This window comes from Belonocnema kinseyi, chromosome 4, assembly GCF_010883055.1.
Source record: "Belonocnema kinseyi isolate 2016_QV_RU_SX_M_011 chromosome 4, B_treatae_v1, whole genome shotgun sequence".
NCBI lineage: Eukaryota > Metazoa > Arthropoda > Insecta > Hymenoptera > Cynipidae > Belonocnema > Belonocnema kinseyi.
The window spans coordinates 143,331,939-143,346,944 of record NC_046660.1 but is presented as its reverse complement, the minus strand read 5'-3'; the positions used below and the strand labels follow the sequence as shown (position 1 = coordinate 143,346,944).

The window sequence follows — 15,006 nt, the reverse complement described above, 5'->3', positions numbered from 1 at the left end:
TTCCTTTTCGAAATACCACTTCCACTCTGAAAACGACTCGAAGCACTTTCTTTTATTAAACTTCAAAAGAAACAACTTTTAAATTGTCTTTAAATTGTCTTCTAAAAAATTCTCGTTACATGTTAAAATGTTCCCTGTCCTGAGGGAAATTTTGTTTCTTTATCGAAACTCCCGGGTTTTTAATTCAATTCCTGGATTTTCCCCGACCAATAAAATTCTTAGTCATTTTCTGGTTTTGCGGTTAAGTCGCCACACTAATTCAAAGATTTATGCAGAATTCTGCAGAATTAAAAAAGCGTGTGCATCCTAATCCAGCAGCAGTTCATCCGACGACTAAAGTTGTTGCATTTCGAAATAGTTAAAAAAAATTTTATGTTTTCAGAAGAATTCAGAAAAATAAAAATAAATCAAGTTATATCCTAAAGATTTCAAGAGAATGCTTAAAATTTTTTTAAATTCAAAAGATTTCATATGAAGTCTATAAAATCGAGAGAATTCTGTGAAATTCAAGAGACTTGAAGTAATGTTACAAATACTATACAAAATTCCGTTTAAATTAAGCCCAAGGTCTATAAAAGTTTTAATTATTTTCAGCGTTATTACAATTTTTTATATTTTTTATATTACTCAATATTACCAACTGTTAATAATTAGAAAAATATTCCCTAAGTTACTAAAAATCATCACAGGTTGCATTCAAAAACATTTGAACTCAAAACGTGTGAGAGGCTTATGGCAAAAAACAGTGCAGATGTATATATCTGTCTCACACAGAGAGCAAAGAAACGGGAAAAGCATTGCGCGTGCGTAATTGAAAATAATATAAAATGTTATACTATTAAAATACTTTACGTATAAATATGTTGTATTCAGCTTGCAAATAGTTGTTAACTGAACTTGTTTCGATGATTTCATGTTCCTTTAAAAAATTTATAATAAAATCTTCAGAGGCGCACAAACCATGTATGAATAGTAGCGGTTGCTACCCCAACTGGGTGGGGGGGGGGGGTACCCAAGAGATTGGGTGGATGGGGTGTGGGTTTGAGTGAGATAGACTGGAAAATTTAGATTTTACTGAAAATAATACTAAGCAATTCATGATTGTAAGTAAATATTAAGAAAACTCGTTTTTTAAAATAAGAAAATAGCCCGTCGCTACCCCAGTGGCGGAGAAAATGTGCGCCCCTGAAAGTCTTTACATTTTCCTTTGTAAGGCATTAAACTTTTCTCATGCTACTTATTATAATTGCTCATACGTCAAAAAATAGCACTTTTCGCAACAGCAATAGATATATATATTTAAATCGGGAAAAATCACAAATTTCTACAGGGAGAAAACCGGGAGATAAAAATGAAAAAAAATAGTGGCCACCCTGCCCGGGTAAAACTCAGGCAATTGTAGTTAGACCTACTTTATCTCCGTCGCTTAAGACTCTGGCATCATTTCCACCTTTTTCCGAAGTTGTTATCTGGGATATTTATTAAGCCGTACACGGTTCGCCTAAACCAACATCAAATACTAAGTCATAGTGCGTCAGACTTTAAAAAAAAATTTGTTTCCTTATATTTTTGGAACATTTTAAGACCGAAAAGAAAAAAATTCCCTGGCTATTTTTTGAGAAAAAAGAATTTTTTGTCAAAGTCGAGTATCTTCGAGCTTGTTATGGGGTTCTGAACTATTTTTCACGTCTTACAAATCGAGAACACACCAGAAAACGAGGGCGTAATACAAAAACCCTAAATTTAAAGCAAAAACACAGTATTATGAATATTACGTATATTTTTTGTAGTTTAAACAAAACTGTGGCCGTTTTTGTCGCCAGTTCTTGGACTAAGAGGGCTATTTAGTCCTAGAGACTTTTGTTGAATAAATATAAATACAAATAATTATGCAAAATTTTAAGTCCAGTCCGTTTATATAAATCCGTCCAATATTATCGTGAGCACGTGCGTTTCAATTTTAATTTCGGTCGTATGTGCACTAGGGTGGTCCAAAAATGCATTGTAATAATATTGACGATTCTGAATAAAATGTACAAAAAGTTTTGTTTTTTTCTTATTGGAAATACGTGTTAAACTTCATGGAGCTTGAGCTACCTCTAAATATAATTTCTTATAAAAATGGATTGTTATTTCCGGGCAATATTCATGAAAATTCGATTTAAAAAATGCTAGACTACCCTAATGTGTGCAGTTTGAAGCGTGCACATCAACGTGTGCAGATTAATGTGTTGGTTTTTTTGCCTATAGTGTGTACGCAAGTCCATAGTTTAACGCGTGTAGTGTTTATGTGTAGTATTGATCGGATCTTAGAAAATACGGGTTTGGCAACTGATCTGTTTTATACTTTTAATGGCATATCGCCCCCTATCCTATACGCGGAAGGTGTTCTAAAAACAAAGGAACTTAGGAGTAAAGATCAAGTTTGACCCTTTTTTTTCAACGTAGTGTCTGAAAAAGCCGAAGGTATTTGTGGATTGTCAACATTCCGTACATGAGTATTAAAATGTATATTTTCTTGAATTTACCATAACAAAATTATACTCAATGGATTGTATTTTTCCCGGATGTTATTAAGACAATAAGGAAAGAAATTAGAAACTTAAGATCTGTTATTTTTGAAAAGTAGTATTTTGCTGTAGACCCTAATGTATATTCAACCTTATATACTTTTAGGCCAGCTACTTCGTTGAGTAAAGAAACAGAGCTTCCTGCTGAATATTTGAGTAGCTCTCTAGCTCAACAGCAACAAGTAAGTACTATTTAACTTCTTGAACGAAAATTTATGGAGTATAACATATCGTGGTAATAAATACATCCATAAACTTGGGTAGAGGCGAGAGGTACGTAACTTCAAATTTTGATGCACACGGATATTAATGAACGCAAGTAATTGAAAATGAACGCAAGTAAAAAGATAGAATGTCATTGTTTTCTAAATTTCGAATGACTGAAGGTAGGATTCCGAGTAGTTACAGTTGTTGCATGATGAATTCTGAGTGATTGTGGTTAATTTGAGGTGAATCGAAAGTAATTTAAATTGAATTCAAAGATATTTTAAGTAAATTTAGGACAATTTCAAATAATTTCATACGATAAAGCTTGATAAATCGAAACTGCTGGCTTGGCGGTTAAACGTCTTCTTTAGATTAATGCTTTCGTGCATTTTGCGGCCCTTTTATCACCGACTCGAAAAGCGAGATTCTGGAACCGACTCACATTCATGAAAAGTTCCAAAATCATAAAGAGTATTTAAAAAAATGGTCATGTATGAATCATGTGAGATCTTTTCAAATTTCTATGGTTTGGGATTGACTCAAAACTACGATCTGGCCAAAGTCTCGTGAACCCTCAGGACATCTGTTGAGGCTATTAAATAGTAAAAGTTTTGCATATCCAAGTGCACCGATGACCAGGACGGCTTGCTTAACAAAATATTCCGTGAATAACCGTCGCAAGTCTCTCATAAGTTTTTGATATCTGCCTTTCTTTTAATTATCCTTGGCTGTGACGTTTTTGTCAGCTGGTGTCGAAAATGGAATGAGGAACACGGTTCGTTCCTCGTAATCAAGCAGAACTATGTTAAGCCTAGAGTGCGCTACAGAAACAACTGTTGAGTATATGAAGTTTCAATATTTACGGCACTTCCCATTTTCATCAATTGACTCTTTCCCTAGGAGCCGTGAATGGCTAGATAACATGTATCCTAGGTGCTCAGGGTGTGCATGATACTCTATGTAGCTATCATCGAGACTGTTTTGGCTCCAAATGTGGCGATGGTATGCTAAAGTTAAAATTACACCGTTTTTATACGTCAAAACCTAACCCTCTGTGTCCGACTTTACTTAAGATGAGTTGTAGAAAGCAATCGTAAGCTCATACGACATCGATTGACCCTTCACATTTTTCGAAAGATGATGCGTATCCTGTTGTCGAGGAGCTGTTCGCGGAATTTTTTCTTCTGTGTTTTCTTCATTCAGGCCTTCAGGAGTGAGTTAGAGTTCGGAAGGCGGTAACTTACGTCAGGAACGCCAAGAACTTACCAGTAAGTTACTGACAAGTTCCCCATTGTTTTTTTTTCCTCGATAATTTAGAAAATTAAAGTTTTTCACCGAAATAAATGAAAACTTTTCTGCTTAAATGGTTTTCAACACACCTATGTTGAGTTTTTATTTTTGGGCTTTCATTTTTAATTTAAAGTAATTCAAAATGCAGACTTGAAGACTTGAACAATTAAAAATTAAAATCTTTCGAAGTTGAAAATTTTGGATAAAAAGATTTATCATGTAAAATTGATTATTTATTAAAATATTAAGAAGTTCGGAAAAATTTCAAAAATAATTTTAAATTAAAAAAAAACATGTAAAACAAGTTCCAGATTTCTCAAGATCTGGTAATTAAATTTTAAAGCTATTCAATGATGTTTTAATCATTGATATGAAAATAATTTAACTTCTAATTTACGAAGTTTTCAGTTTAAAAATTTTAGCTTTTTAATTTTCAATATTTCCATCTCAAAACTGCTTAAAAGAATAAAATTGAAAAAATTTGAAAGTTGAACGATTGATTCTTTGCTTTAGAGCATTGAAAATGATAACGTGAATTTGTATTTTTGGAATTGAATTTAAATCTTTGAATTCTACCATTTATAACATTTAAAAATTCATAATTTTGCAGTTTATCTGTATTTTATTTGAACTTGTTTAATTGGAAAATGTTAGTACCTTTCATTTCATATATGTAAATTATTGAGGATTCAAGTACAACATTTTTGAATTAAAACACTTTTAAACTTTAATTTAAATAGTTTAAAATTCAAGAGTTTCACTTTGAGTGTTTTAATTTGTAGTTTATATTTTAGTACTTCAAATTGAAAAATGTTTGCGAACAGAGAAAAAACTGTTTTTTTCTCTTCAATTAAAATGAACACCCTGATATATGTACGCACATACTTAAAAATCAATACTTTGATAAAGTTTGATTTTCGGACCCAAAATTTTTCACTTTTATAATGACATTATAAGACCAAAATAGCAAAACCACAAACAAAACATTTTTTAGAACAAAGTCCAACAGAAATGGTTCATACACTTATGATTGTTTATGGCTTGGAGAGTCCCGAAATGGTACGAAGGTCATTGAGGGTACACCCGAGACGGCCACTAAAGCGGGACTGCAGTAGTTTTGGTAATTCGAAAAATTCCAGTTCTTAAGAAATGTAAAATTTTACTTAAAACGTGTTTTAAACTAAAATTTAATCAAGTTAATTAATATTTGAAAGTATTTATATAATCAATCAATAAAATTCTATTCTGAACATATGGAGTTTACCGTATAGAAAACTACAAAATAATGTTAATGTTTATTATTATTTAGGTAAAATTACATTGATTATAAACGTTATTAAAAAAACAACCAAAATAAATAACAGTAAAAAATGAATGTTCTCGTTGTTTCTTGTAAATTCTCGCATTCTCGGTAACTTACTCTGTTATCTTCTCCAAATTTAAGTAACTGAGAATGTTCTAACTCTAGAGTGGTTACTCGAGAATCGCGAAATGGATAATGTTTGATGCATTTGCGCACCCCTGACATTGAAGTCGAGGCTAAGTGTTTCAGCAGTCTCCTTCGCTGCTTTATACAAAAATGCTCCTTTGTCCACTTCTTCATATTCTTCATGATTATTTTTTAAATATCAATGATTTTATTTATATAATAATTATTATTAATTTAAGGCAGTATTCTATTTTGAAATGCAAGAAAAAAAGCTATTTTTCTGATTTTTTCTGAGATTATTTATAATGATATCGATGTACGATTTGTTAGGCTTAATAAACACACTCTTGAAATAAATTTTTTTTAATTTCATTTATTTCATGCACTTTTTATACATGAAAACGTCAGTCAAAATCAACTTCATAAAAAGTAGGTAGGTCCGCGCTGTTGTAAAAATCTCAAGAATGGACTGTTCGAAACAAAAAATTAAACAGTTTTAGATTTAGTATGACTCCAGCAACCGGCTGAACTAGGATTATTAAGAAAATTAATTTTAACTATATTATTGCTGCAAAAGTGTGATAATAAACCCCCTTGTTTAGTTTTTTCGCCGCCAGTTTGTTATTTTTGCATGTATATTACAAATTCTTGTTCATCCTGTTGCTGGAGTCATACTGAATCTAAAACTGTTTCATTTTTTTTTTGTATCGGACTGCCCATTCTTGAGATGTTCACAACAGGGCAGACGCATCTACTTTTTGAAGAGTTGACCTTGACTGACGTTTTTATGCGTAAAAAGTGCATAAAATAAATTTTTTAAATTTTTTAGTATATTTTAAGAGCACATTTATTAAGCATAATAAACCCCACATCAATATCATCAATAATCTCAGCAAAAATGTTCAAAAATACTTTTTTTTCAAGCATTCCAAAGTAAAATACTGCCTTAATGTTTATTGGCTTATAAATCCAAAAGTCGCTGGTAAATATGATCTAATTTTTAAAATAAAACTACAATAAATATTTGTTTTCTATGAACTTTCCGATTAAATTAATGCAATTTCTCCCTCTGACTCCCTTTAAGAAGGTGTGAAGAAGCCTACAAGTAATAAGAGCCATAAATATGTAGAATGAGTACCGAGGAACGAGAAGAGTAGAGCCTTCGGATTGTCTGGTGTCTATTGCTCTGTTGTATTTCTTGCCTAAATCGAAGGCATCGCAAAACTCAAAATTTAACGATTTTTCATGTTTTTAATACTCTTTTGCTCCTAAAATTTAGTATACATTTTTATTGTCTTATTTAAAAACCTGTTCGTAGGTGAGCAACTCGTGTTTTGTAAACATTCCAGATGATAAAAATATATAGAAACCCCGGTATATGGTTTTAAATATTGCGATTTTACGGAAATTGACTCTGTTGTTAAATTCTTACATGACATTTTTAAACCGTTAAACTATGATAAAGTACACTATCGTTTTTATGAAAATATATGCCTAAAGTTTCAAACAAATACAATCATAACTTATTGCAGAATTGCAGTTGAAAAAAGAACTTTTATTTTACATGTTAATCTCCGTAAGAGAGAAAAGTGAAATGCGTAGTCCTATTCACTAATTTTTTCAATGCAAAAAAATAGGCACTTTCTATTTTCATGTGGCCTAAAATATTTCTCAGTATGTTTTCTAAAATTCGAAAATGTCTTTTTTTGTTCCCGGGGGTGGGGATGGGTGCAAGTTCGAAATCTTAAATGGGAACCCCTATTTTTTTTTGCATATTCCGATTATTTAGATAAAAATGCGTATGATTTGTCTAAAAAAATTTTCTCTTTTCGCGATAGATGGCGCTGTAATCAACGAAATTCAATTTTTCTTCATTTTACTGTTACTGAGAATGCACACTTACGATTCTGCAATACTCGAAATTAGTCTTAAAACAAACTACTACTTTTCGCGCAACCCAGGTACAACGACGTGGACGTAGGAGTTTTCTGTCCCCGTCGGGGTGCTTGATTAACGTGAATCCCCTCACCTCTCACGATTCGAGATACTCAGGGAATCATCTTTTAATTAAAATAAGTGCTCAAAATGATGACCTTCGGCTTCAATACACTTATTAATCCGTAATTCAAATGAATTCGGTCAATCATATTCTCACTTGTTGTTGGTTTTTCTTTGTACACTTTATCTTTCAGATAGCCCCACAAAAAGAAATCTGGTGAAGTAAGATCTGCCGATCTTGCAGGCCAATTTATTGGACCGTCTCTACCAATCCAGCGACTATTGAAATCACGATCAAGAACTTCCCGTGCTACCACCGAATAGTTTACCGGACAACCATCATGTTGAAACCACATGTTCTGCCGGATTTTCAATACTCCAGTAGTGCATGCTGTGTCAATTAACTATTCCATGGTTCGTAAAAGACGACTCGTCAGAGAATAATACATAACAAAAAAAGTTGGAATTTTGTTGTATTTGTTCACGTGTCCACTGACAAAAAGCTACCCGATTTTGTAAATCAACGCCATGAAGTTCTTGATGTAAAGAGACATTATACGGATGAAATTTATTACGTTTCAAAATTTCCAAACACTGCTCTGAGAAATTCCGGAATCACGAGCAATTTCTCGTGTACTAACGTGAGGATTATTGGCCACTGCAGCCAATACAGCAATTTCATTATTTTCTCCAGTGACTGTTGTTGTATGGGTCTTTTTCTTAGGCTGAACACTTCCATGGGTAGTAAGTTTTGTAATAGTAGGATAAAATGATTCACGTGGCACAATTCTATTTGGAAAACGCTGAGCATAGAGATTGACAGCATTATCAAGATTTATTCCAGCTTCTCCATACACCAGATACATTTCAATTTTTTCTCGTACGGTTAGATACTCCATTGTAAAGTAGTAGTAAAGTAGACTGTTGATTATAGGTTGGTAGCGTTGGGGCATACTTTCCACAAAACTTTCGGTCGTAGTGTAAGCTAAGAATCATAAAAAAGTCACGCAGGTATCTAGTTAGCTGTTTGATTCTGAAGACACTCTTTCCCCGATGCTTCTGCTGCATTGTACACCACATACTTTCTATGGGATTTTCATCTGGAGATTCTAAGGGCTATTTCAAGATAGTGATGCTATTTTCCTCTTTCCACTGCCTGTAAATGCTGCTGTCATGCTGAAGTGTCCATTCTCTATTTCCTCGACTTAAACATTTCTCTGTAGACTTTATTAAAGCCGCCTGTTAGATTTTAAGCTTTCTTTCGGTAATCGCTCTATTACAAAGCCGCGGAACAGGTGGCCGAGAACCTTGGCGAAAATGCACAGAATGTTTTACAGAAATGTAGAAACCATTGTCGAAGAAGCTAAATTTTGTTTTGTTCAGATCCTCAGGACTTAATTCAGGTATAAAGGGTTTCATTTTCGTGTGCCAGAACAAGGCTTGTGACAAGGCACAGAGTTGGGGGAAGAAAAAAGTTTATTTATGAAAATAAGAAATATCGACCGGCGGATTTAGGCTTCACGCAGAAGTTTGGCTTTTATCTTTCTCTGTCGGTAAGCATGCAATCGGTATTACCCACAGATAAACATAAGTTTTGGCATCATTTGTGTATAATGTTCGTGAACGATTTTGGTTGTTTTGTCTCACTTCGATAAATAGAAACCTCATAACTAGCCTATTAACAACATTGAAAATTGTTTGCAGGGTTCTACAGCACGGTCGGTATTTCTCCAAATTAGTAATTAAAAAAAAAACTTTTTTTACAATTTTAATTATTTAGAATCAGAAACACCTTCCTTCGTGGGAAACAAAAATTAAAGACCAGTTTTGGTCATGTGAACCTCTCGTTACAGGGCATACTACTTCTTATCGGGTAGACCGCGCACTTTATCGCTGACTGAAAGGTGTTTCAGCTCCTCTTTTTCAAGTGCTTTTTGCATATCGTTACCTTTTGTGCCAAAGAATACATAGCCAATTCCAAGAGTCTAAATGTGACGAAATTCTACCTGAATTTTCGGCAATTTCGACGCCAACTGGCAGAACTTTCTGCTCCAGATAATCAACTGGCAATGTACAGGTGCTTCTTATAACGTTATCTCATACAAATATACAGTTGAACAATGTAATCATTCTTTGAAAGTATAAATGCTTTATTTTCTTATATAATGAAAAAAAATCGCTAATACACTTGTGCTTCACCACTTTACGAATGCGTGAATTACGTTACGCCTAGTTCTTTCATTATCGTAAACTTGCTAGCTCCAGAAAATTGTATTCGATGTATCTCAACGTCTCCAACAAGTACTGTTTCTGATCTCCATATTTATGAATGAGAATCAGAAACAGTATTCGCTCCAGATCGTAGAGAATCATCGAATACAATTTTCTGATTCCAGCAATTCTACGATAATGTGATGTTGTGAAGCACAATTCTATAAGTGATTTTTATTTCATTATGTAATTCTCTCTTCCTCATATTGACATATGTTACTATTTATGAAATTTCTTTGATGAAAATCCATTTTAAGCCTTGTTCAGGAACTTTTTTAATTTCAATTTCTTATTCTTTTGGTGCACCGTTTTCAAGTTTTCTATCTCATATCTATGTATTATGTATTTTTTCCCTATTTTGTGGAGATAATCTCAAAACTTACGGCATCCTTACAAAAAATGTTAGGGGTACAATTATATCCTTATATTCAACTCTTTCTAAGAAATAGCACTTTTTATGTCTTTTAGCGGCGCCAAGTAATTTTGTTTTCAATCGGACGCGAAAGTTAAACTTTCGTCCTTTTCATTAGCTACAATGTTCATTCATATGAATAAAAATCTTAATTTTTACGTAAATTTGATGCTTGCAACCTCTAAAAATGTTTTGTAAAATCTGAAAACATTAGGAGTGTATTATTTCAGCCAGAAAAACAAACTGTTGCTATACGGCCCCAGAAAAATAAAAACAAGTTTTTTCTGAACCGCCCTATTGTACATATCACGTTGCAATTTATGTTGTGAACTTAGGGTCTATTAGTTTAATTTTTAAAAATTTAATTCTAAAAATCAGTTGGCGAATTATATATGGGATCAGTGCCGTATATAGCATAAAAATTCAAAGTCAGTTTGATCAACACCCATAACGAACAAAATCTAAGAAATTATCGGCGATCATAGCTCTCGAGGTCGACAGCGGTAATCGTCGACTGAAACTTAACATTTGGGACTCGGACATTTTTAGTCGTATCTCTCTCTCTCTCTCTCTCTCTGTATGGTATAAATTACAGATTCTTGCTGCAATTTTCCTATTGGACGCGTAATTTAATAAGCTTTTCAGCGGTTTTTCATAATCGTTTCTCGTTACTTTTTTTTTAATGATATTAAACGAAAGCACTGATTATTAATGGTACTTGTGCAGGTCATACCGACAAGTTCCGTAAATTTTCAGGCACTTTTTACTCAGATCTATATTTTTCAAATAAAGTTAACTTTTTTATGTTAGAATTACTGTTTGACCAAGAATTTTTCACGATAGAAATTATAAAAATATCAAAACTGTGCTGAATTCTGCTAGGCGAACACAAAATTTATTCGCAGATACACTTTTAACTCAGATATATATTTTTCGAATAAACTCGAATTTTTTAAACTTAAAATAACTTCTTGACCCAACATTTTCAAGGACAAAGATTAAGAAAATCTAAAATTTATGCTGACTTAATCTAGGTAATCACAACAGCTATTTTTAGAAAAGAAAAATCTCCGCTGATCTGTATATTTTTTTAATTGACTTTTTTCAACACAGTATGACTTTCTTGAATGACTTTTAAATTTGTCAAAATGAAAATTACGAAAATCTGAAAATTGTGCTGACTTGTGCTAAACAAACCAAAAAAACATTTGCAGAGACTCTTTTCTCTCAGATCGATATTTTTTAAATAAACTCACCTCTTCTTAAAATTATTTGTTGATGCAAAGTTTTCAAGAATGGAAATTAGGAAAATGTAAAAGTTCTGCTGATTTGCACTAGGTGATCACAAAGGCTATTTCTTGAGACCATTTTCACTTAGCTCTATATTGTTTCAAGTAAACTCAGCCTTTTCTCTAGGAATTACTTTTTGTCTCCCCAAGGACGGAAGTTATGAAAATTTCAAAGGTGGGCTGAGTTCTACTATGCACCCACAAGAACTGTTTCCAGAGTCACTTTTCACTCATATTTATATTTTTCAAATGCTTTGGGGCGGCAGTCTCATGTCGTTTATATCAGAAGAAAAAAAATTAAGACGCCTTGGAAGTTTTGAGTCGCGTCACTTGCGACCTTCCACGACTCTCACCGGCTATGAGGCTCCTTCTATAAGGGGGATGGGAATGCAGCATCAAGTAATGTTTTGAAACCAATTACGCGCGCGATGCAAGATTTATTTCGAGGGAAAATCAAAATTTGCTTCTAATTTAACACACCACGTCTTACTTTCGGAAGTTTAAAATGTTCTGTCGAGCCCGTAAACATCAAACATCTTTAACACGCTAGCTAGATTTTGTGAAACCATCCCGAGATTGTCTGTAAAAATGTTGCGGAAAGAAGAGAGCATTCGATGAACACTTTTCATAAACATTATTACACATTAAGTTTGCGAAGCTAGGTTAGGATATTCTTTTCTTCTGCATTATTTCATTTTCATTATCTACAAACCTAGCCTGTCCTAATTTAGCTGTTAAAGTCTTGATACCTTTCCTCCTTTTCCTTTTCCTTGGCAATGGAGACTGCTGTCCGAAAATCTTAGATCCAGAAAATTCGGCATTTCGCGTTTTTGACAATTGACTCTATCTCCGCCCGAGCGTTCGTAAGAGCGACAAGCACTCCTATGGTCACATTGTGTTTATAGAGATACGTATCCCCGCGTGATTGGAACGCCTGGGTATTATGTGTTCTACATGCTCAGTGTGTGCGTGACATGCTCTGCATCTATCTCTGGGAATTTTTGACGTGAAATGCGGCTACGGTATATTTAGATGGAAATGACAGAATTCTGGCAAGCGAAAATGAAATTCTCTGTGCCTGAATTATGCCTGGATGATTTGAGGACAGTAAGCGTCAGTTTCCTCGATAAGGGCTGATGTTCTAAAATAATGTAAAAGTTTCCGTGCATTTTCTTGTCGAGCAGATGTTATGAAGACATTGGAGATTTAGAAGTTCGGTCCCGCCTTGACGGCGTGGCGTGTATAAGTGCGAAACGGGCGAATTAATATGCAATCTCTTCTGCAAATGTATCATCTGACATCTGGTGATGATAAAGGCCGTGAGCTCGTGTTTCGTCCATAGAACTACACCGAACTACTGGAGTAGAATCGGGACGTCAAGCATGCTAGTCGCTAATATGTTTTTCAACGTCGAAAGACGGAATAACAAATCTGTTAAAGGAAACGCTTGTATCTGCTTCTATGAGCCTCCTTCGCTGGTCTTATATCTGCTCAGACGTCGGACTCCACCCAGAGATCCTCTTGTATGGCGGCATCCATTTCAGTTGGCATCATATCTCAGGGCATGCTGCTTTCAGCTATTGATCTTAAAGTCGCTTCCTTCTCTTTTTATGTGGCTTGTTCTTGCAGTGGCTGGGAAAGCGCTCTGCGTTCATATCCAGTTCGGGAGAGATAAGCAGCGTGATTTAGCGATAACTGTTGCGAAACGTGCGGAAGCCCTGGAGGTTTCTGGCACTACATAGTGTCCATCCATGCCATGTAGCCGCTGAGAAGAGAGATAATGGTGGCACCGTAGCAGTCAAGCAAATCATTCTTCAGTCGATCCGTTCACCCAACAATGAAAGCATAACCGCTCCGTCGTTGCGTTTCTCTCCAACTTATTTTCAGCACTAGAGAGATATGCACTGTTTACCGATCCATTGTCGAGTACTCTGCGCATTCTATAGCTTTAAACTCTATCCGCAACCTTAGAACGCATCCGGTGACTTCGTCATGTGCCTTCCGGTTCGATTCCAGCGGAACCGAACATATCCCGAACTCATCATATATATTATAAATACTAATTCCTTGTACGAATCTGAAAAAAAATCTACTGTTGCAAAATTTTGTGCGATTTTCCTATTCTAATACGAAGCAAGGACAATTAATTCTAAAAAATAACATTAAAAATCTTAATGGTAACTATTTAGTAGTTGCTTACAAATAAAAAAAAGGATTAAATAATTATAACATAAAATAGTTGAACGTGACGGAAGTTATCAAGGACCTGTAATCCAATTATTAACGCAGAGGATTTTTATTATTACATTTGTATGAGAAAAACGCGATTTTGTTTGTAGATATTTCGTGCATGTGAAAGTAAGTCGAATACGTACAAAAAAGAATTTTCAAAATGAAATTTGGATCAAGTGTCCAGAGTGCTGCTGTCCAGCGAAAAACCTAGTAAGTGACATTTGCCATAGAGGTTATTAACCCATGCAAGTATGTCTGAAAATATTAAAAATGGAAAATGTGGCTTGCTACATTCCCCGCTGGAAAGCAGAATTAGTTCTAATTGTTTCAGTTTCTTTATATTAAAAAATCGCTTGAATAAAAAAAAATTGAATCCTGGTTTCAAACTGGTGAATTTGACGGTTTTTGACCGATTTTTAGTTCATGCACACCACGAGAAAAGTGGAACTTTTTTTCATTTCAAAGAAGAAAAATTTCATGATGAAATGAAGAAATTTCAAGCGCGAAATGTTGAAAAAAAAACATTTTTAATTGCACTTTTACTGCTTTACGCGGATTTCATCAAATGTCGACGTTTTGAGGCCCTCTTGAGTTAGAAAAAAAGTTTTTATGTCGGTGCATGTCTGTCGTCGCCGTTGTTGCTGTCGTCGTATGTATACCGGGTAACTTTCGAAAGAATAATCGGATTGGATTTTGCTTGAGTACATACTTTTAAAGGCCAAAAAGGAAGATAATGTTCGTTATCCAGCTATTTGTGACAAAAATTCAAAAAGTTAGAGAATTTTCCAAATTTGTAAGACTACTTTTTTCAACATTTTAAAATTCTATGGACACCTATTTATAGTACACAAAAATTCGAACCATTTGCCTCCATGACTTTTTGATCAAATGAAAATGACCAAAGTTATAGCATTTTCAAAATCTAAAAAATCAAAAGAAAATGAACCTTTGAAGCCAAACAAAGCGTGATGCGGGAAAAAGTCAAGAGAAGGAATCAAGTTTTTTGTTGAAGGTCATACATAATTATCATAACAGCTTTCTGAATCTTTTTGAAAAATCAAAAATTCTAATTTAAATGCGACAAAAGAATAGAAAAAAATCAATAATTCCATTTGACGGTCAAACCAAGCAAGATACGAAAAAGATGAATCATCGAAAATTGTGCCCATAAAAAAGATCTACAAATTTGTGACAGATCACTTTTTAATATGACAAGTGTTTTTTGTTTTATTCGTAAAAAATAACATTGAATAGAAAGAAAATTAAATTTTTGGATAAGCGATACAAGGAATGAAAAAAAATTAATAG

At 33.9% G+C, this 15,006-nt stretch overlaps 1 protein-coding gene across 3 annotated transcripts in view; it reads left to right on the top strand.

The window, feature by feature from the left end:
- Positions 1 to 15,006, top strand: part of LOC117171802 (hepatocyte growth factor-regulated tyrosine kinase substrate) — a 191,032-nt gene that overhangs the window by 145,783 nt on the left and 30,243 nt on the right. For all 3 annotated transcript variants that reach the window (XR_004466922.1, XM_033359418.1, XM_033359419.1), the window contains one exon: positions 2,677 to 2,752. Coding sequence is in view for 2 of the 3 variants with exons in the window: in XM_033359418.1 (XP_033215309.1) it covers positions 2,677 to 2,752 (76 nt within the window). In the remaining variant the exon portion in view is untranslated. The remainder of the gene's footprint in view (positions 1 to 2,676; positions 2,753 to 15,006) is intronic.